The following is a 23872-nucleotide window of genomic DNA, read 5'->3' as shown; positions in this document are numbered from 1 at the left end:
CTATGTACCATTATTATCAATAAATACATATACAGTAGAATGAGTTTAACAGAATAACAGAATATAAGTGACCTTTCCATTATAAATGGGGACAAACTGGGCTGACTCCAGTCCATTTATAGATTTCCAGCTCCAAATTGCCTCTTAATTGTGTCTCTGAATGCAGAAAATGGTTTCTAGTCCAGTTGTCAGTTGCAGTTTGGCTGCTGTCTGGCTTTCAGCATATGGCTGAAGCTGTTTTTAAGAGTCTGTAATGGGCAGAGAGTAATGTCTTGAAGATGGTGATGTTAGATTTGGCAGTGGTGAGCCGAGGGGAAGAATTTTGTAAGGATGCCAAGGAAGACAGTCTTGCTAAAGAAAAAAAAAAAAATAGGGCAGAATGTGTGACATGTATCCCTGCTGGTGTCATCTTTCAAAAAACAAACTAGAATTTCTCCTTTGTGTCTGTCATCTTCACAAACATGCATCAGTCAAATTTCCGCAAATCTATTGTTGCATCCATTTATATTTATCCTCCCTTATGTGCTGTAGACTAGTGTTTCCCAGCCCTGCTCCTCAGGGACCCCTGCTCTGCAAGTTTTACATGTTTTCCTGCTCCAACACACCTGATTCAAATGATCAGCTCATCATCAAGCCTCTGCAGAAGCCTGATAACAACCTCATAATAACTGATCATGTGAATCAGGTGTGCTGGAGCAGGGAAACATCTAAAACATGCAGGGCAGTGAGCCTGCTGTAGACCATACACAATTTAACATACAGGAGCTACTGTACCATCACATGTGTTGGTGCAAATGACATGACCACTAATGTCATGGCGGATCACTGTAAATGTTGTACAGAACAATAACACAGCTTTGAAAAGATGCTCAAATGCTGTCTCATTTAAAGTCAGCAGTCACTCTATTGGCCTTCAAGCTTCAGTCAAGAGTTACTTAAAACTTGACTTGAACTAACTTGAGATTTGACTAAATACTAATTTCTATTGGCTTTAGACTTAAATTGAACTTGTTCTGACTGATCTGAGACTGGACATGAACGTGTCTCAGTTGACTTGAAATTTAAGCTGAACTTGATCTGGCTGACTTCAGATTTGACTTGGACTTGTCTCAGTTGACTTGAAACTTTACTCACACTTGTTTCCACTTGTTTGAGACTTGAGTCAACTGGTTTTCATTGGCTTAAGATTTGACTTGACCCTGTCACCACTCACTTAAGACTTTACTTGAACTTGTTCCAACTGACTCTATTCTTGACTTCGTTTTGTCTCCATTAAGTAGAGACTCGACTTGATCTTGTTATGACTGACTTGAGACTTGACTCTGACTTGTTTCAGTTGACTTGTTTCAGTTGACTTGAGATGACTCAAAATGGTTTTATTTGGCTGAAGAATTCACTTGAACTTGTCTCCATTGATTTGAGGCTTGACCTGAATTTGTCACCATTGACTTGAGACTTAACTTGGACTTGTTCCAGCTGACTTGAGACTTGACTATGAATTGTCTCCATTGAAGTGAGACTAGACTTGAATGCATCACCATTGACTTGAATTTGCTCTGACTGACTTGAGACTTGACTCTGACTTGTTTCAGTTGACTTGAGACTTGACTCAAAATGGTTTTATTTGGCTGAAGAGTTCACTTGAACTGGTTTCCACTGATGTGAGACTTAACATGAACTAGTTCCAACTGACTTGCCTTGACACGTGACTTGAACAGACTTAAACAGCAGCTGTGGAACAAGATAATAGTGTTGGGATGGAGGCTGTGCATGAATTATGCGAGTTCAGCTACATAAAGTTTAAGAACTACCACTTTAATGCACCAATAAATGGTCATAGAGCCACGTTTCTGATTAACATGTGTTATAATCATCTCGTATTTGTCCATTATACAGTAAAAGTTTTATGAAACTCGGCTGCAGCTAAATTAATCCTGTCATGTCCCTTTCTCTATGCAAAGAAAGCCATCCACCTGGAGCATTTGAATACATCATAAATCCCATAAAACGCCTGCATTGAGAGCCAGCTCGTGTCTCCTATGTGATGCTGCTGCCTCTCTCTGCCTCCCTCCTGACTAAACAATGTCCTCTCTCTGTCTCCAGCCATGTGTGTCCCCCTGTGAGATTGGCTTAATGCAAAGATCAGCCACTAAATGAGCAGGGAGGAGTGGTTGGCGTTTAGCACATGCCAAGTCATACAGTATAACAGTTAAACTTAATAGCTTTTTGGGCTCTCTGCTTACTGTAGGGGCTCTGGACAATCATGTCTGTATGTCAGTCAATGTTCACACTGGCTGTCCAAGCAGTATGTGCATTTATAAATGTATAAGATTTTCAGCACATGCTGTTCTTTTGCTTTGTACCTTTTTGATCCCCAAAAGACTTCTACTTTTTTTTTCCTTGATGTACCAACCAGATTATTCATGTTTTCCTGGAATATGATTGGCTCCACAGCTCTATAAAGCTGATAGTGTAAATTATGTCGGGTAGGAGAAGTCTCCATGTAAACTGTGTGTGATGTGGCTCCTTCATTGGCAACTAGATACTGTAAAGACGTAAACAAATCAACAAATGTTCTTCCCTTGCAATAATAATAATGATAATTATTACACTAGTAATTATCCACTCCTTCCTCAGTTTTCTTGCACAACTTCAATATGACCCATTAGCTCATTCGTATCCTTTATTTCATTAAGCAAAAGATTCAATACAGCATTTAATATAAAGGACAATAAAAACCAGATGACATGTTCAGTGTTCAATTTTCTTCAGCAGTCTTCAACCCTATCCAATATTAAGTAGCAGTGTAACAACTCTAACTTTGGCTGGTATGCCTATAAACTTTGAGAAGATTTTTTTTATTTTACTATAAAGGCATAATGGTCGTACTTTATTTTACAGTACACTAATAAGATGTAACAAGCTGTACTCTGAATGAAGTTAGAGAAAAACTAGATATAATATCTTCTGTTGGATCCTTACAGGACTTAAAAGGTAATTGATTACCGAGAGGATAATTAGGGACAAATTACAAGAGAACTGTAAGGTGAACTAAAGTGAAATCACATATCTGCTTCTTGAGACACAGCTTCTTTTGCTGATCCCTATACAACTGGCAGAGTAGCTGATTATGGCCAGCGTCTCCCAAATTACCCGCTCTAAAAGCCTAATAACAGTCTAACAGTGGGAAATAATACACTTAAGCTTACAGTGCAGTTCTGTTACAATGTGTCAGTAATTACCCTCTACTTAAGGGTCTAATAAAGGGTTTTTATAATGTCTAATAAAAAACACATTACTTCTATTTTTTGAATACAAAGTACAGCTTGTTACGTCTTATAAGTGTGCTGCAAAATAAAGTACAACCAACATACTTTTTACTAAAATAAACATATAATTTCACAACCTGTACTCAGTTGCCTAGATGTGCTTATTCTTGGGGAATCACTGTTTCCCTTACAGATATAATAGAAATATTCTCAACTTATGGAATTGTTCTTCAAACCTGGATTTACAACAGATCGTTTATTAAAGGGCTGTTTTTTTTTAATTCATATTTTTGGCCTGTGTATTACCGTCCATGTTATCTTAATCTACTTCGAGCCTGGTGATACAGACTTTTCAATAAAGTTATAGGGCTCCATCCTTATATGTTATTGTTGAAGCTGGAGTCTATCTATGCACACCCAAGTAATATTAGATGTCCTGTTATAAACACTAATGCCCCAAATCAATGCCCCACATAATTAAATTCATATCTAAGTGTGAATGTTGATATGACGTCTCGTGCCCACACTCGTCCTGTTACCAAATGCGGCAAGGACGCAACAGCACAGAACCAGATCTTAGATGTGTAAGGTACAGCGGCAGCAGCAGCCTAACACTTCCAAAGTGTGAAAGGATGGATTTTTCTCCTCAAAGTGGTCGCTAAATGCCTGCAGCCCTTGGCTGAGTACGACCATTACATAAAAAGCTTTAGCACATAATTTTGAGAAGTTCAAAGGTCAAGGAAGTTGTATCCTCTGCAAGGGCTACAAACATCCAGAGAGGTGAGCCATTAGCTGTTGGTCAAGCACCCAGCAGGAACTGATCCATTAGCTGTGTGTGGTTAATGTGTTGCAGGTCTTGTAAAAACTCACAAAAAATCCATCTTGGTTTTTACTGTTCCAACAATCAGCAGCTCTGCTTTGGTTTAAAGCATCTGGAAACTTCGTTTGAAATGGTACGAATGCACATATGATATCAAAGTTTGGTTTCTCATTAAGCATCCTCAAGATCTGAGTGAAAATAAATGTTCTTAACTCTTAAAAAACCTAGTTAAAAAATGGCTCATTTTGCTGTTTAGCCCATTTTTCAAAACTGTGTGTGTGTGTGTGTGTGTATTGGCTTACGTTTGATAGGTGCCTCAGCAGTCCCAACATGAAAACTAAGCTTTAAGTGTGCACTGTACTCAAAACATGATCGGTGCTTCACTTTGTCGTCAAACAGTGTTTTCCAACTCTCTTTACAGCCATCAGACTCCATGGACAGAGACAGTATTTTTACCTCACAGGACACGGGAGTTGTAGGAGTTTGTCTTTGTAGCTGTTAGTTAGTTTGTGGTATTGCCATCATTACTTGCTGCAGATCGAGGGACTCTTGTGTCCTGTGAGGGAAAATGACTGTTTTTCTTAATTTTGTGTCTGTGAGGAAAGCACTTCAGTGGCTTCAGTTTGCCGTCTGTAAAGACTGTCTGACAGCCAAGTAAAGTGGGGAAAATGTCTAAATACAGTGTGCACTTGAACTGATATTGATTTGGGCGGTAGGTTAAATCACTGTTTGTGTTAAAGCAGTGATATAACATTGTTGAGCTGCTCAGACTCAGAGTGCAGCTGCAGGAGCAGAGAAGTTTTCTTGCACCCACATAGCAACCAACATTTTTTTTTATGATTTTGTGAAATTAATAACACAATTTTCATAATACATTTCCAAGCACAAATATGCTCAATTCAAACCTAATACAGTAAAGTGTACAACAACTGGTGACAGTATTTTGAATTTGGATTAAACCTGATTCCTAAATACTTTTTATTTGCATATTATTATGTATACATTATGTACAACACCCTAAATAACATGGTTAGACATGGTAAGACTATAGTGGATTTGAGTTTACAGTGGCTTTAAAGCAATCCTTAAATCAACAGAGCAAAATAACAAAAAAAAAATGCACAAACAATATAGGTGTGTGAGCTACTGCTGACCCTGATTTAAAAAAAAAAAAAAAAAACTACATTGATGGCAAGATGTTGGGTCATTTTAAATACAGATGTCCATGTAAAATAAAAGCATTTTAATTTTGCACCTTCAAGTGTACCTTGGATCAGTTTTGAAGGAGACTGACACCTTGTTTCTTTCATGCAGTGAGCCCTTCCTGAGATGGAGTAAGGGTTCTGAGAGTCTTTAGAGTAAGACTTGACATTGAACTACAGATTTGTGTCAAAACCATTTTGCAGTAAGAGATTCACTAGATTTAGCAAAGACAACTTTGCAACAAAGATGGAGAAGATGGTCTGATAACACTGAGAATGGTTGAATCTATAAACAAGTTCCCTCTCTGACCTGCGCTATTCAATTGAGACGTATCTACTTACACTTAACTGAGAGCAGCTGTAATAAAAAAAAGTACTGCAATGCATGTAGTCTATGATAAGGTGAAAGTGTTTTTTCTACACTGGACCAATAGATTCTTTAAGTCCACTTTCTTCACATCATAAATGCATATCCTTTTGGATTATATGTGAGAGGTCAAACAGACACATTTCTAAGGAAAAGGCGAGCATGGGGTCAGAGAAGAATGCAAGTGAGAGACAACTCTGAGCTGCCAGTGAAGTGAGCTGAGGGCACCAGCTTGTTTTACATTTAGAGTGTCAAGCCTCAGGGTCAGCCAACAGCAGCCATGGGAAATAAATAGCTTAATAATGGTACGATCCACTCGCTTCTTCTCCACCCACCTCCTATGCCTCCTTGAAAACTCTGATAAAGCCCTCTGCCCTTTTTTTTTTGCGTGGTGCTGCAAAGGGCAGTATTTCCCAGCTGTACATTGACCATCCTCAGGACCCGGCTATAACCTGCTGTACAACGTGTATGACTGGATTTCCATGGAAATGTACCTGGGGAGCAGCTCTTGGCTCAGACTGTACAAATGGGTTTTGAATCACATTGAACTTTAAAGAGCACACTTATCAGTTGCCAAAAGTTACTGTGAAAATGTCATGCCTTGCCTGAAAAATGCTCTTCATGGCTTCCCGCTGAAGAATTAAGATTTAACCCCTGCTTGGAACGTTCACGTTCTTCTCTGCAACTGGCTGCTGTCATAGCAGATCATCCATTACAGCCCTCTTCTCTCTCCGGACACGTCAAATATGCCAGCTTGGTCAATGGCCCTGCTCTTCGATTTATGACGCTGTAGGTACCTCTCTAGTGTTATTTTTGCAGGTGCAGAGCTCCATAGTCAAGTTAGCCATAATAAATATAGAAAGTCCTGGAAAACTTTCAAAAAAAAACCCCAAAGACTAATTGGGTAAGTTTACAAAACAAAACAACTTGGTTAGGTTTAGGAAAAGATCATGGCTTTGCATAAAACAAGTATGTTAACCCTTTAACAGACCCATATTTGGCTGTTTATCATTATTCCCCTGATTGAATAGAGTCCCTCATGTCTAATGTCCATTTAGGGTAAACTAAACCTGAACCTTTCCATGATGATAAATCAATTTCTTAATTTTGTTAGCAATCTCATGATGCTTTTGATTGAGTCTGTTGACCAATCAATGGCCAAATACTTGTTAGGTCATCCCTGCAATTACCCTAGGTGGGCAAAGGAAGTGGCTGGTTGACTAACATGCTGCTCACTGTAACTTTGGCTGGGAAAATGTAAACAGACTCATTTCGTCGGATTTCAAGGATAATCTGACCTGGTAGCAGCCATATACATATATATATATATATATATATATATATATATATATATATATATATATATATATATATATATATATATATATATATATATTTGTATATGTACAAACAGCCAGTCTTTTATCTAGTGGTCTCCTTAAATTAGAATTAATTAATTACAATATATAATATATAAAATATATTAATTAAAACATATACAAGTCAGTCTTCTCTTTAGTGGTCTCCTTAACCTATGTAGGTCCTACAGATGCATCAGTAATAAATTGAGACTGTTTCATAACCAGTTAAAAACTGTTAAAAGAAGTCAGCGTTGACTCATGTCAGTGTTCTGAGTCTGTCCTGTGTTTGTTTGACCCATACATCCACCCCACCTCCTCCTACATACACTGTCTTACTCTGTATACTACATCACACATCAAAACATAATGTCAGAGGGGCGCCTCCAGAAATGGCGAAAGGAGGTACTTACAGTGTTATAGTGTGAAGCGTAGAGGCACCGATTGCCATATTTGACATGTTGGGAGTGAGAATGGGGTGAATGTGGATTACTTATCCATGGTACAGTTCGACAACAGACCAAACCTTATTGCACATGTTGTGATCATCTTGGTCAATATCTAAGAGTTACACACTTACATGCTTTTTAAATTAGTTTTTTTTGGTTGTGGGACAGCAGTTTGAACCAATAGTCCATATATAAGTTCCTGGCTAAATACAATTAATTATAGGAAATTTTTTACAATTTTCAGTTCAGCTGATTTATATGATATTGATGATATTTTGAGACAGAATTTCAGATTTTTTTTTTCAAAATTAGGTTATGATAAGGAACTCAAAATATCAAGTATGATGGAACAAACTTAATTTCCTTTAAAGGAGTTGAGAAACATTAATCCTTTAAAATGTGACCAAGAAGAAAGAAGATGTGGGGAAAAACTGGACAGTTTTGCGTAACACCTGTGTTTAAATTGTTAAGAAGCACCATATAAAAGAGCTATTATTATCTTTGTAAAGTGTTTTGACTAACATCACTCGCCAGGTGGTTTGTTACACAGAACCACCGGGGAAGTCATCCTTAGAAACTGTTTGGCAAAGGGCAGGCACTTTTAAAGAAAGAACTCCCAAGTTAAAAAAAAAAGAAAAGAAAAAGAATTAGAGGGTCCCCGGAGATTACATTCCTATAATTATACAAATCTAAGACTTATCTAATGTTATTAGAAATATGATGCCCAGGCATGAATCCATTTTGAGATTCATGAATAATGTCATCCAAAGCATTTTTCAGCCGGCTGGCCAGAATTATTGTTTAGTAACGTAACGCCACTCATCAGTGATTAAAGAGCCTTATTTGGTTTTGCAATTACTGTAATTAGATCCTGTTTCAATGAATGAGGCAGTTCCTTTTTACTGTTGGCTCCATAAACTCCAAGCAAGAATTTTTGAAATTTTGTTAGAAAAAGTTAGCTTGACATTTCAGATGGTTTTTCTTTTTTTTCTGTTTGGGAAGGTGTCCTTAGAAACTGTCTGGAAAAGCACTTTCAAAAAAAAAAACAGCGAAAACATCTTTTCTATCGCAGTATCTATGCTAACCTCTTCAGGGGCCACCATTGTTTGTTCAAGGTGGCTGCATTTCTTTTGGTGCAGACACAAAGGGACAACTTGAAGCCTGGCAAGATGGATTCATGCATGATCTCAAAAAATTAAGCTGCCTTACATGGTAAATATATCTCTGAAGTCAGGCCGTCATTTTCCAGTGATCTGTGGGTGAGCTGCCACTATATATATGTTATTGTGTACTGTAAGGGAAAGAGCCATGAACCACAGACCACACAAGTAGAAGTCAGACAAGCAGCACCCTGTGAAGAGGCTGATCTTTGAGTTCTGCTGCCGAGACTCAAGCTCTTATTGGAGGATAAGTGCTGACAGAGGACAATCTGAGGGCAGCAGCGAGGCAGGGGGGGAACCGCTGGATGACAATACTTTTGATGCCTTCAAGCACCAGCATCCACCTGCCTCAGCCTGTCGCCACACACTGACCCTCCACTCAAGAAGCCACTTTTAGCTCCAAACAAAAACACCTGCATTATGGTTCTTTCTGTGGGGATAGAGGTGTCACCTTGGAGGTGGAACACAGTGACTTTTCAGTTCTTGTTGTGAGTGGAGCTTGTATGGAATATTGAATTATTTGTCTCACCACCTTACATTTTCTGCTGTCTGTCTCTGAAGGAGGGCAGGGTGTTGCAAAGGAGTGCTAATACGCCCGGCTGTCCTTCCAAACAATGTCTCAGAATTCTACACATGAGTGGAGACACAGAGACTCTGCAGAACAGCAATAAAAAACACTACACATGATTAAACCAGACGAATGATCTTTTGGAGCAGTAATCAGAGGCAAAATTAAATTTGATTTTATCCTAAGAGAAATACAATTTATCACCAGTGTTATCAGCATTTCCTGAAATTAATGTAGCGACAAAATCTGACTACCATTTGACAAAATGAGTAAATGATGAAATCACCCGAGAATTTTGGATGATAAAGCTTCAAGTGTCCTGGATTAAAGATCACATAGTTAAAATGATTATCCACTCATTTTCTAGAATAATTTATTTGGGGTGTGTCATTTTCAGGCTTTTGCACAAAAGGGGGTGTTTGTTAATGGATTACCACTTTACTCACTCAGGTAATGAGATCTGGAAACATGGCGACAGCCAGGGTGAGTAACCAGGGGTGTATCTAGAGAGAGGGGCTCAGGGGGCACTGACCACCCATAAAATCTGATTGACCACCCCAAATGCTACCATATATCCTCAAGTATGATTGATTATCTGTCCAGTCAGAGGCAGGACCTTCACTCAAACAGACTATTTGACAAGTATTTTTAATTGTTTTCTTTTCTATGTCACCTACTTTTAATATTTTAGGTTTTTTTATGAATCATTTTACAACAAAGCGCTGTATAATGAGTTGTAGTTTCCATCATACTACTCAAAAAACAGTTAACAAAAACTATACACAGCAAATAATTAATTTTGAAAAAAGTTAAATCCTGAAAATAAAATGTTTTTTTTTTTATGTTGGAATACCGAGAATGAATTAAGGAATGTCACAGCCGGAGGAAAGAGTTTGAATGGAATTTTTCATGGTGCTACTCTGTTATTTTGTGATTGGTGGGACTATTTATCTCTTACATGAAAATTTTAAACATAGGAATTAGATAAGTAAGATACTATAATGTCAGTAATTAAAGTAGATATGAGAAATTGTCAATTAATGCTATTCTGTCATGTGTTTGTGTGTGTATGTGCCTGCATACGCATGTACTTTGTTCCACCCCTGCATAAGTCAGTGCTCTGCTTAGGCCACCCCACTCAAAAAAGTCTGGACACGCCCCTGCAAGTAACCCCCACAGACAGACTTTAAACAAAATTTAGTAGAGAAAACGAGGCAAATAGGTTAATGATAACTCGACCTGTCTCTTGTAACTGTGTTGAAGTTTATAGACGGAATTATTTGCTTAAATTTGATCTGCTGTACTTGAAGAACAAGCACTGAGTTAGTGTCAAACGCTGCTGGCGTTGGTGATGAGATGCTAATGCAGTCCAATGCTAACAGAGTACACAATCTGTGCATAAAGGTGAGAAGATCAAAATGAGATGATTGCTCTTTTATCCTTTGATAATAGAAAGTCTTGACCTCCTTCGTATGCAAATGATTCAGGCTCAGGTATTAAATACTGTCTGACTGCCAGAGACCAAGTAGGGAGGCAAGGAGGAGTACAGGTGTTTGTTGGAAAAAATAGGGCTTTTATTGACCCAAAAAATGCAAAACAATATAAACCAAGAACTTAATAACTAGGCCTATAAAAGAGGTCAGCAAAATAGAACTATACTCAAAATAGCAGCAACAAAACAAGGTGTTAACTGAACAAACTGACCCAACAAAATGAGACATGAGGGAACATACATACTGGCTTGGCCAAACCAAATAACACAAGAGGGGAAAACAAAATGAACATTAACTAAAACTAATAAGGAAAAACTAACTAAAACCCAAATCCCCCGCGAACATGGCCACAATATTTAAGAAACCTCTGTCCTTGGCCGCACCTTTTGCTGCTCCAAGAAGAGACCTCCCATCAGCGTGGTAACTCAAACAAAGAAATATACAAAAATGATTAATATGACAGAAAAGTGCTTGTTCTAACCCTACAATGTGAAAGTGTGTGCACTCCATTTATTTAATAGTGTAAGGCTAAAAGCAAATAAAGAGATTAGAAATCAAATAAACTCTTTAATGTGGACTTAAATGTGGATTGTTTGGGGTGTGGTTGGCTGCAAATAAAATGAACCGGTTTACTTAACAACGCTGTAAGGTGAGCATGTGAACAATATTACCATCTCTGCCTGTTATTTTGTTTGGCCTTGGCCATCACAGACTATTTCTCCCCTGCTCATCCACACACAGCCCTGCAGTGGCCCCCAGTTTGGAAACCACTGCTTTGACATTCCCAAACACTGGTTCAGGACCCACAGGTGGGTCACAGGAGCTTTTATTTGGGTTGCCAAATAAATCAAAGATTATGGAAGAAATTCTGCAAATTTAAGATTTATATCTGCAGTTCTTCTTTATTAAAACGAGACATTTGAGGACGTCACCTTGGACTTTTTATGGGCCAAAAAACAGATTGATCAGTAGTTGAAAAATAGGTCCAAACGTGAAAATAGGTGGAGCACACACATGTACATATTTTGATTTGGGTCATGATGGCTTGTCTTTTTTAAAAAAGTGGGTCCCCAGAAAAAAGGCTTGGGAATTCTTATTAATGTCCATTATATGAACTGTAGATATTATTTAATTTTGAAGCAGCACTATTATTCATACACATGCATGAGGCTTTTATTCAGGTGATGTTCATGATTCCAGTGAATGTGCGCCTCAGTGTTGGTTTACGGTACATGTTTATTCATGCACTCAGAGCAGATTTTTTAAGGTTTCTCTCTGTCCATTCATATCTGCCTGCACTCTGCCACTATTAACAAGACTGACAGGTGCTGCTTATTATCAGGGTACGGATGTGCTCAGCTGTTTTTACTGGCATTGCGTTGACTAGGTGTGGCTACAGGCAGGAGACAGCTTTTGAAAGAGCATGTTGTTATTGCAGGAACTCCAGCAGATGTAGTGTGGTAAAATCCCTGGAACTTGCCTGAAGCTGTTTCTCTGTCAGGGCTCTTCATCTGATACTGGTTATCTTCCCTGCTCTCGCCTCTCTTCCTTCCTTCTCCTTTGTCTCACTGTCTCTCTCTCTCTCTCCCCTAGGCATGCCCAGCTTCATCAAATCCCCTGACGACCAGACAGGGATTTCGGGAGGAGTGGCGTCGTTCGTATGCCAGGCGGTGGGTGAGCCCAAACCTCGCATCACCTGGATGAAGAAGGGGAAGAAAGTCAGCTCTCAGCGCTTTGAGGTACGACACAGCGGCAGGCCTCAAAGCTCCCTGTGTGATGTGTTTGAATGTGCAGAACCTTCACTGCTCATTAGCTCTCTGCTTTTGTATGCATCTAAGACAGAGAGAGACGGAGCAGAATGGGTTGTGTGTTGTAAATTTATACTTGTGGCTACCAGAGGAAGAACACACTTTCTTTACTCAAGTTGAAGTACAGATACTTGAGTAAAAAACACAAGCTCTGAAATGTACTCAAAGTTTAGGTAAAAAGTAATCAACCTTTAAGTCATTTTTCATCTGATGTCTTGTTAGGTTTGACATTGTTTTTTGTCTTATGTCTGCTTTATCTTATTGCATCCTTTATGTCGTCTTTCATCTCACTACGTCTTTTACGTTGTTTTTTGTCTTCACATATTGTTTTTGTATTGTTCCGTCTTTTTCATGTTGTTACATCTATTTTGTCTTGTGAAATCCTCTACGTTGTCTTTTGACTTGTTACACATTTTGCATTGTTTGTCATTTTGTTACATCTTGTTCGTCTGTTGCATCTTTTTTTATCATGTTGTCTTTTACGTTGTTTTTGTCTTGTTACATCTATTTTATCATGTTAAATCTTTTACGTTTTTTTTTTGTCTGGTTACATCTTTTTTGTCCTGTTATGTCTTTTCTGTTTTTTTTTTAAATTATTATTTGTCCGGTTACATCCATTTTTTTCGTTTTTGTCATTTTATGTCTTTTACCTTTTTTTGTCTGGTTATGTCTTTTTCATCATGTTATGTCTCTTATGTTGTTTTTTTGTCCAGTTACATCTTTTTTGTCACATTATGTGTTTTATGTGTTCTTTTTTTGTCTTGTTATGCCTATTTTGTCTTGTTGCATCCTTTACGTTGTTTTTGTCTCGTTACATTTTTTTGTCGTCTCATTTCTTCTCTTACATAGTTTTTTTTTGTCTGATTATGTCTTTTTTTCATGTCTTGTATGTTGTTTTTGTCTTGTTGCATCCTTTATATTGGTCATTGTATATATTTCATCTTATTATGTCTTTTTTTGTCTCGTTACGTCATTTTTCATCTTGTGTTTAACATTTCTTCTTGTTATGTCTGCTGTGCACTGATGGATACACCAAGGTCTCATTTTTTTGATACGTCACGGTCCCATCCATTTAGGTTGAAATCAGTCTTGATGTTGGGAAGACGGCACACAGTGATGCAATATAAAAGTAATAAGTGATTCCCCTCAATTGCATTAAAAGTAATGAGTCTGTTTTGAAAATGTAAGTAGTAAAAAGCACAGATTTGCATTAAAATATAAGGAGTAAAAGTAAAAAGTTGTTAGAAAAAAGAAGTAGTCAAGTACAGATACCTGAAAAATGTACTCGAATACAGCAATGAAGTATTTGTACTTAGTTACTTCCCACCTCTGGTGGTTTCAGTGTGTCTTCTCAGGCAGATGTGTGAGGCTGAGTTGTTGTGCACTGGGGCTGTTTTTACTAATTACCACCACGCTCAAAAACATGTACAGCAGCTTTCCTCCATTTAGTCCCTGTTTGAAGACCACTTAATGCAAATCAGTTTAGTTGCATTATTCTAATGAGAATACCTGAGGCTCAGCATCACAGTGAGCACAGAGTTCAGTGTCTGCAGGTTAAATAGTGGCACTGGCAGGTTAGAGAGCAGAGCTGTGATAGCTGAGCCAGAGGCCAGCACATGATAGGCTGTCAGCTTCATTCACTGTGTGTAAGAGCAAGTTCATTAAAGTGCACCATGGCACCTCTTACTTCCAAGGTTCCAACCTTAGCACTGACGTTTTAAAAATATAGCGAGCACATTCAAATTTTGCTTAATTATCCACAGGGCAGGAAATAATTCACCCATTCCTGAGAACTGAGACAAATATCCAACCAAAAAAACTTTAAAAATTATTCATACCAACACTCTAATTCAGTAATTTTTGGTGAAAATGTATTCTTTAAGGATAAAATCTATGTATTTATATGTTTTGATTTGCTTTAATTCTTTTGATTTCTGGTGCCGGAAACACTTTTGTCCCAGACAAGAATTCACAACTTCAAATAATCTAAATATATGTTAAAAGCCTTCAAAATTTAAATTTAACTATGATTAGTGATAATATGTGTATAAAAATGTGCTTTTATGATCACCTATATTTTAAATGTTTGATTATTTTTTTTAAATAAGAAAGTGGCCCAGATTTCCATCTAAGTCAGGTATTCAAGGCTCTCGCCAAAAGAACCATGTCTTACTGCCTGATTTTAAAGAAGGCAGGAATACTGCTCAAGCAGTGGTATACTTTCTATTTTTCAACAAATCCATTAAAGAATATTGTTATCAGATGTGTTTCAGCCATGACATGTCAACTCTGTAGCTGTTATAAATTAAAGCTAAATAATGATTATGGTTTAAAAATGTATATTACTGTTGGGCGATTGGACGACTATATTGTCTGTCGACGATGGGCTGAATCCATCGCTGATTGCTTTTATTGGCTGATTTTTAGGGCGATATTTTTCATTTTATTTTGCACTTTTGCAGAGTGACAGCCACTGCTCTGCACCGCGCTCTCATCCAGCGGCGCAGTACACAACCACTCAGCCGACCATGAGTGAGCTGAGGAAGAGTAGACGGACTAACAAAAAACATTTTGATGAGTTTTGCATGTTTTTCTGTCACATTTGAATTAAGTCTGTCTTCCAAGGAGTTAACGTCCCATTTAAGGTCGTCTTAGTTTGGTAAAAGAGAGAAACTTGAATTCAGAAGGTGAACGGTTGTATTTTTCAGTTTAAAATGGAAAAAAGTGTGAGAATATGTATTTTCTAGACACTTGTCTATTGGTCGTAGTGAACGTATGCACCAAGCGTAACGCAGTTAATTTGCCGCTTGCACATATCTCCCAGCTGAGACCAGAGAGGACGAGAGAAGGTGGGAGTGGGGACGAAGATATCACCAATTGCCGATGGATGGGCTGATGATGGTCGTTTGGAAAATGTTAACATATCACCCAACTCTAATATGTATGCTGATTATCATTCATAGAACTCATAGCGATTTAGGCATTAATGCATTTCTAGACATGGAATGTGGAGAGTACAGTCTTCAGGTTGGAGTGAAGTCACCTGCAACAATATGGGCTGCCTCTGGATGTTGTAGTCTGTTGGTCGCTAATGTCAGCATGTAATTTTTTCATTGCAAACATTAACATTAGCATCTGTGGGGATATACGCTGGAGTCACAACAATAAATGTAAACTCTCTGGGCATATTTAAAGGCCTACACTTTCCATGAGATGTTCTAGGTTAGCAGAGGAGTGACTCTATTATAGAAGCGTCTGTGCACCAGATTTTGTTTAAATAAATGCACAGTCCCCGTCCTCTGGTCTTGCTAAGGCATCTGCTGTTCTATCTGCTCTGGTGATGTACCGTGCAAATAGATCAGTGGGGCTACAGGGAATGCTGTTGTTGAGCTGCAGTCCATAATCCTTTTAGGAGTGATTTGTTTGCCAGATACTGTACATTGGTGAGGATTATGCTGGGTTGAAATAGTCATTGAGGAGCCCTTAGGCCTCCCCTCTCCCCCCGTGTTTTCCCTGATGGGCTGGTATCACCCAGTGTCTGGGCAATCTCTGGAGTGATCCAGACTTTGATAAAGCCCAGTTATGGAAATCCAGTCGGTTGGATAATACAGGCCTTTTTAGGTGACATTTGGACTGAATCAAATGGACCAAACGGAACCCAAATTTTAACATCTAATTTCGGGATATTTTTGGACCAAATCGGATGGACTAAACAAAACACAAATTTCAATATGTTTCTGGGGCTAAATAAAGGCCACAACAGACTGACCAGATTTAGCCCAAAAGACGACGTTGAAATCACGTTAGGTGTTTGGTGGGTTGCGTTGTGCACACACTGCCATCTTGGTCTTGTAGATTCTCAACAGTCTGGTTTCCTGAATTTAACTGGCAATGTTTGAACTCCTAAGAACATGAGTTTGAACTTTCCATACTCTGTACTGAGAAAGGCTTAGACGATTCCTTAGAATAAAAACATGTCAAAATTACTATCCACTATCATGTGAGGGGAATTTCAAAGACTTTCCATCTGTGTTCTCCAATAAAACATGTCAAAAATAAAGACATGTTTATCAACCCTACCCCTATATACTTGAGTTTTGTTCTGGATAACAGATTGTGCTTTGAATCTCATGCTGCCTCTATGCCAGAAAGTTCTAACAGCAGCTTTTTTTTTGAGGAAAGTGCATTCTTTTCATGCCTGATCAGAGAGGATAGCAGTTTTATTGAGTCAGGTTTAAAGTTTTGTAGTGTCACTTGGTATAGAAAGGCTTGGTAGCCTCATCAAAGTGGCTAGTGGCTAAGATTTCTGAGAGGAGTCAAGGTAGCTTACTGACCTATATAACAAGCAGGTGTTTAGGAAGGCAAAGTCCCTTCTGGAGTAAGAAGATCAGCCCCTTTGGTCAGAGTTTAAAGTGTTACCTTCAGGTTTTCATCTAAAGGGTTCCTGTTGTGAGGACCAAAAGATACAAAGTTTCGTTCATCCCTGCTGCCATGCAAGTAGTAAATGGAAGATTTTTTTTGTTGTTTGACATTTGCACAGTTGCTTGATGGTCTTGTACTTTGACCTGGAATCCAGGAATCCAGAATCTCCTTCTGAGCCACTCTAATCTAGTTCCTATTATTTCCTGGTTGTCCACCAGTGGTTGCTGTGTGTTTTTGTGATTCTGGCTGCAAATCAGCTACTTAAAGAGAGAATAAAGATATTTTGAACTGTGACGTAAGAGATGTGAGTCTGCTCCTGGACAGGGATACTTTCAAGAATGTTGTTGAAAGTTCAAATGTATAACATTTCTGTAAGCAGCTGCCTGATGCGGTTTGACAAAAAAGATGGTGAGCAAATTATTCAAATGGATGGATTATGTGCTATAATTTGTCTACATAATTCACTCATACAGACATTCTCATGGTCTCCTGCTGCGTCTCTTCAGCATTTGAATGTGCAGGGTCTTTGTGCACTGGAGTAAGACCAAAATGTAGACTTTTTATGCATGCAGCTGCATTAATGCGCCCCGCAACTTCTTAATTAATAGGCTGGTACAAGCCTTCCTGCAGGACTCTGGAGCAGTAGGAAGGCTCATTAGCTGCCAGCCAACCCAAATGACTTCAAGTGAAGTGACTCAACATGAGTCCTGCGTAGATGGAGACACTTGGTTCACGTCGTCGTGAGTAATAGGAATTATCTTCCACCTGTCTGCTCAGCATTACTCAAACTGATGGCTACCCTGTGTGTGGGGTGGGTGTACCTCCTCCCAATGCAGGCAGACAGTCCAGCTCTCTACTTCTCCTTTAACAACCCTTTTATTACATTTAGTCTGTAGAAAAGTAGCTTTTGATTGATTAATACAGGAAATAGAATCCTTAATACTACAAATCATGTCTTTTCAGTGGAGGGTTCCTCATATGTCTATGCATAGTCTCATTAAATGTTGAAGGAATGTTACATATATTTTGCTGATAAAGTTAAATAACAGCTGATTAATTCAAATTTCAAGACTTAAATGTGCAGTCTACCGAATGGATATTTCTTTAGAGATAGATAGTTGGATACATGTAAATTAGAAGTCTAAGAACCCGTCTCCACCTGGTATCAACATGTGATCCGTATCTGTGCACAATATCTGGAGAATGACAGCTCATCAGTGGTCTAACATTATATTGTAAGAAGGTAATTGGAGCCAGTGGGGAAACTTTCTCACATTAGTGGTAGTTTGGCCTCTCCATTTGGTTATGTGACCCTCATGTTGCACTTTGCAGCGGTCACTAGAACACCTTCAGATATGCTCTGGTCCAGGGGTCTGCAACCTTTACTTTCAAATGAGCTGTTTTGGCAAAAAAAAAACAAAACAAAAACTATTTTATGCTATGAGGCTTTTAGTTGAATAAATATTACAACTTTTAATAAATTCATGTGACCACTGATCCCTGCTGGTTGATTTGATTACATTTGGATATCAGCATTGTAGTCAAGACCACCTAAACTGATACCAAGCCATGACCAAGACCAGAGTCTGAGAAAAGACCATTACTATGAGGATTTGAGTCAATGTCAGGGAGAGACTAAGTCAAAGCCAAGGCCAAGGAATGGAGAGACCAAGTCAAAACTAAGGCCAAGACAGGAAGAGAACAAGTCAAAACCAAGACCAAAGCAGAGAGATACTGAGTCAAGACCAAGGCCAAGGCAGGGAAAGACAGAGTCAAGACCAAGTGACCCACATCATATCTCTTGTTCTCTCTGAGGGACTGGTACTACAACATGTATCGTTTATGTCAGAGCTGACATTAGCTAATATTGATGCAACTTTGTACTCATTGGCTATGTGGTTTCATGTGACCTGTTTTGTCAGTTTATCACAAGCAAAAACGAACAACAATTTGTTACCACATGTCCTGTCCCTTTAATCTCTCACAAAGTGAACAATGCATTAATTATCCCTAAATAGCCTAATTGCCACCTAGCTAGTTGGCAAATCTATGACAAGCACCTGAAACTAGCGCCCTAAATCATACAGTATAGGTAGCTAATGTAGCTAATATTCACTAAATCTCTTTGGGTGAGAATTGAAGAAATTTCTGAAGAGTTTTGGTACACAGGCAGATTTTTAATGTTAGCAATGTAGGCTTTACTAATGTCACTTTGACTTTTATTTATGCTTCCTTTTTAAGTGCCAGTAAAATTTTGACATGGACAAAGTCGTCTCAGCAAGCTTTGCATTTACACACTGGTGTCTGCTTTCTCTTGGGCACTGTTTTTCAAATGAACTCTTTGTGGTTTAGGATGTCAAATTTTATCAAAGAAGATTTGGCTGACATCTCCTCCTCCCAGACAGCCACAGCTTCCTCTCTCGCATTCACTTCATTCATTTTTAGTGTGTTTGTGAAGGGGGGCAGGGAGGGGTGAGAGCCGTTGACAGTACCCAAAATTTCTAATTAGAAATGAGTTGAGTTATTGCTGCATTTGAAGCAGAAAGTTTTACATCCAATCACAGTAATGATATGAACATATAAACAAGACGATGACCAGGATGTTTAGTGATTGCAGTTGTGGTCTAGAAATAAAACCCCAAGTCTGAGACTGAGACAAGGCCTTCAAAAAGTGACCAAGTCCAGTCTTGAGTACAACAGTACCACTGTTACAATGTGCTCTGGGCACATTTATGCTTGAATTGTCATGAGTATTTTTTTTTCTTATTTATATCAAGTGTTATATTGGTTGAAAATAATCTTGACTTCGCTCTTAGACTCTTAGGGCCCTATCTTACACCTGGCGAGCAAATGCGCTTGCGTGGCGTGGCCCGGTGCATGGCTTGGCGCATTTGTCATCTTGTGCTCAGCGCATTGGAGTAAAAACCACTTGTGCTTTAGACCAGCCAAAACCTGGTCGAAGCGCAGTCTGTGGTCTTTGAGCACAAGATAACACCAGACGGGCTTGGCTGAAACACACACGTCGTCACAATCACAAGACACCTTCACTTATGGTCATTATCTTCCTCACACAGGAGTGTTGATTAGTTGAGTGTTATTTGAACATGTTTTCTATCAGCAATAAAGTGTAAATATTGAAGTTAAAAGTGTTGGCGTGTATCTTGCGCTCACGTCTCCACAATCACAGAACACTTTTCATTAATGTTAAACAGTCGTGCGCACATGTGTCTTTAAAGATAAACTCACTAATTAGGAAAATATATATATTATTATAAAGCCTAATAAATCTAAACAGACCTGCAAAGTGCACACAGGACGGGATCACAGCTGTCAGATCGTCTTTATCAGATGAGTCAGCATGACAGCTGGAGCAGCTGTAGTGTTTGGGTCTGCCTGTTTGTTATGATCCACAAAAACAATGATTAAACAATTATGATCTATAACATATGAAATATACAAGACACTATATTTGACCACACGAGTCCGGTCCAACCTGAGAGAAAAAGTTGTGTGCTTCTATCAGAGCTGGTTGGATATATCTGTGTGTAATTTAGCACACTTCAAAATTCAGAAACTCTCTCTGAGGGGCGATGATGGGAGGAGGAGATGAGGATTAGGTGGGAGAGGAGTAGAAGGAGGAGCTTGGACAGCCATGTAACTGCTCCTCCACCTGGCTCAGGTGGGCCAGCGGAACCGGGAACCTTCGCGGCTAAACTGGATCGGTTCGCCTCCCCTCTCTACTGCACCACAATTTCAAGGTGCTTCAGGTTAAAATATATTTGTGGTTCCTTTATTGTATTGGTTTTTGCAGGCATTAATGTAAACTATTTACACATGAAGCTGTTTTGGAGACGTCCTGCTGTCTACATACATTGCGTGCTCTCACGCTCTCAGTCCTCGAAACAAGAGAACTGTCTCCTCGCTTTGAAAATCTTTTCTCTTTGTTTCTTCCTGGTAAATCCACCATCATGCTGCCTCCACTTGCGCTGCTGATGCACCTGCCTCTTAAAGGTGATGAGAGCTGACTTTCTGATTGGTTTATTGCATGTTCGGCCTAAATTCGCCTGTGAATTAATGAGGGCGCATGGGCATACCTAATAGGTGTATCCCGCTTTGCGCTGGTGGCGCAAAGGGCGGGGCAGGGCAAAATATCACTCCTGCCCCTGGCACAAGACAGCAAATGTGGATTTGGACACACCTTGAATAAATTAAATGCGTTGCGCCTCGGGCTTGCCGCTTGCGCTTTAGATCAGCGTAAGATAGGGCCCTTAGCCTTATTGAAAGTCTTAAGGGTTAGATATCTCCGTTCGAGATTCAAGATGGTGCTACTGCTCCCCTGTGTTCAACCATCAAAACAGAGGCGATATCTTCAGCACCATTTGTTGTCCTGCAGGATTTTCTCTTTTCAATTGCTGCTCCTTTATCATGTTGTCATATCTGTTTGTTTCGTGCCATTGCCAAGTGTCTCTCTGAAGAATTGAATTCATCTACAGATATTTTGCACTGTGTGCACCACCTTCAGCAGTTCTATTCCTAACTTCCCCACTGGGCATCAATAAAGTGCGATCTCATTGCCAATGCATATGAATGTAATCTGTAGAAAACATGGTTGCACTGGCAGGATATAATTCTTGCAATAATAATAATAATACTGTTTGTTGTTGTCACAATCATTTTCTGCTGTTTGAAAACACATGACTGAATTTCTTGTTAAACTGTTAATGTTGAATTTAGAGGTGGGAAGTAACAAATGCTTTTAATGTTTTCAGGTATCTATATGTACTTTACTTGAGTATTTATTTTTCTAGCAACTTTTTACTTTTACTTCCTACATTTGAACACAAATATCTGTACTTTCTACTCAAAGATTATTGCATTTGAGGGGAATTATAGATTATTTATGTTTTGCGACATTGTGCGTCATCTTCCCAACATCAAGACTGATTTCAACAGCAAGACAAACAACATAAAAGATGTAACGAGACAACAATGATGTAAAAAAATGTAACAAGAAAACAATGATGTAACAGATGTAATAAGGCCACGATATAAAAGATGTAATAAGACTAAAAAAGACCAGACAAGTTGTAACAAGATGAAAAAACAAAAACCGCATTAAAGATGTACCAAGACATAATGAGGTGAAAAAGACATAACAGGACAAGACAAAAAACATGGCATGAAGAGGAAATGAGACAAAAAAAAATGTTTAACAAGATGAAAAAGACATAACAAGACAAAAACAATGTTAAAGACATAACGAGCCAAACAAGGGGTAACAAGATGAAAGAGACAGACTGAGACTCAACCGTGGAGAAAGGGTGAGGTTCAGTTAGCTTTGTACAGAAATAGACAGTAGAAATGTTTTTTCAGAGGACAACGTTTTATTTTTGTACTTTGAGTACATTTCAGAGCCTGTACTTTTTTTTACTTTTACTGTAGTAAAGAAGTTGAATCAGTACTTCTACTTTTACCAGAGTCTATTTTTTACATAAATATCTGTACGTCTGCTTGAGTGAAGACTGTTTACTTTTGCAACTTTTGGTTGAATTGTTTTGTCAGGGGTTGAAGATGTTTCAGGGTTAGTGTTATCCCAAACCAGTCTCTGGTCTCTGTTTTGATTTCCCTGGTTTTAGTATACACTGTTTCCTGCAATCCTGGTACCTATTTTTTTCCCATTTGCAAGCTCCTTTACCATGCTATATAATCGGCTCATGTCATTTTCAGTACCAGGTTTCTCCTTTAAGGTAAGTGTTCCTCAAACTGATGGCTTCCCTGCGTGCGGGGTGGGTTGACCTCCTACTATGGCAGGAAGAGAGTGCAGCTCTGCACCTCCTTCATTAGAGTGAGAATGTGATTCCTGCCAGTCACACATACTGCAGTGGAGCGGAAGTGTAAGGCCCAGTGCCCTGACCCCTGAGTCTTTACCCCCCCAGCATTCCTAAAGCCCCTCACATACCTGTTATCCAGTCAGGCTCATCACCGTATACATCCTCCTTCAGCTGCTCTGAGGGTCATGACTCAGGTCACTCCAAGAAACATGATCAAGATCTGTAAGAACTCCATCCTTTTACTCCCACCAGCTCAGTTCCTCAAAATTAGAAGAATAATCCTGTGTTCGGGGTGTCCTTGTCCTTCCATCAGTCCATCCCACTCTTTTAAATGCAATTTTGCATGAAAACTGTTCAAAGTTGGCGCAAAATGCCCACTTTGACTCAAGGATCAATTGTTTGGAATTTAGGGGTCAAAGGTCAAGATCACTGCGACCTCAGGTCCGTACCATTTTCATGAACATGATACCTCAGTGTTTTCATTACATCTGGTACAAATGTCCACTTTGGCTCAACGATGAACTGGCCACAACTATATATTTCATTTGCTAACATTTCACACGATCTATCTAACAGAATAAAATGATGATGTGATGACAATTGATATTCAAAAGGTCAAAGGTAAACTTTAGTGTGACATCATAATGTTCTCCAAAAACACTTGAAGCTCTCTTGTGGTAAGTGAGTGATAGTAATTTAACTAAACTAAAATTACTAGCCATTCACCATAGTTGTTGGAAACTGGGAATACAGAGACATATTCCTAAAAAATAATTTAGACAGAAAAACACAAGCAGTCAGATGATCAGACAGGTCTTAAACGTCCGTGGTTACATCCACCTCAGATTGCAAACCAACCTCCTTTCAATTTTGGGTTATTACACTTAAAGTTTTTTTTTTTTTAACAATGTCTTTTTTCCATTTTTATATTTAATTTCCAACTTTTTATATCTCCCTTCCTCCTAGATTAATTTAACTTTCTACACAGTGCCTTAGACAATTGTTTTTTTTTTTCCCTCGCACCATTACTCTGAGCTATAAAGACTTCTAGAGATATGATATCCAATAATGATGATGTCCACTGAATAAAACTAAGCACCTACTTCATGCAGTTGTGCACGCTCA

The 23872-nt window shown here is 38.8% G+C and overlaps 1 protein-coding gene across 7 annotated transcripts in view; it reads left to right on the top strand.

The window, feature by feature from the left end:
- ptprfa (protein tyrosine phosphatase receptor type Fa) overlaps positions 1 to 23872 on the top strand; it is a 467935-nt gene that overhangs the window by 159432 nt on the left and 284631 nt on the right. For all 7 annotated transcript variants that reach the window (XM_084722446.1, XM_084722451.1, XM_084722450.1 and 4 more), the window contains exon 3: positions 12280 to 12425. In XM_084722446.1, the coding sequence (XP_084578572.1) occupies positions 12280 to 12425 (146 nt within the window). The remainder of the gene's footprint in view (positions 1 to 12279; positions 12426 to 23872) is intronic.

Source organism: Lutjanus erythropterus, chromosome 7 (assembly GCF_056507025.1).
Source record: "Lutjanus erythropterus isolate fLutEry1 chromosome 7, fLutEry1.hap2, whole genome shotgun sequence".
Taxonomy (NCBI): Eukaryota; Metazoa; Chordata; class Actinopteri; order Lutjaniformes; family Lutjanidae; genus Lutjanus; species Lutjanus erythropterus.
This window is presented reverse-complemented; position numbering and strand designations above follow the sequence as displayed.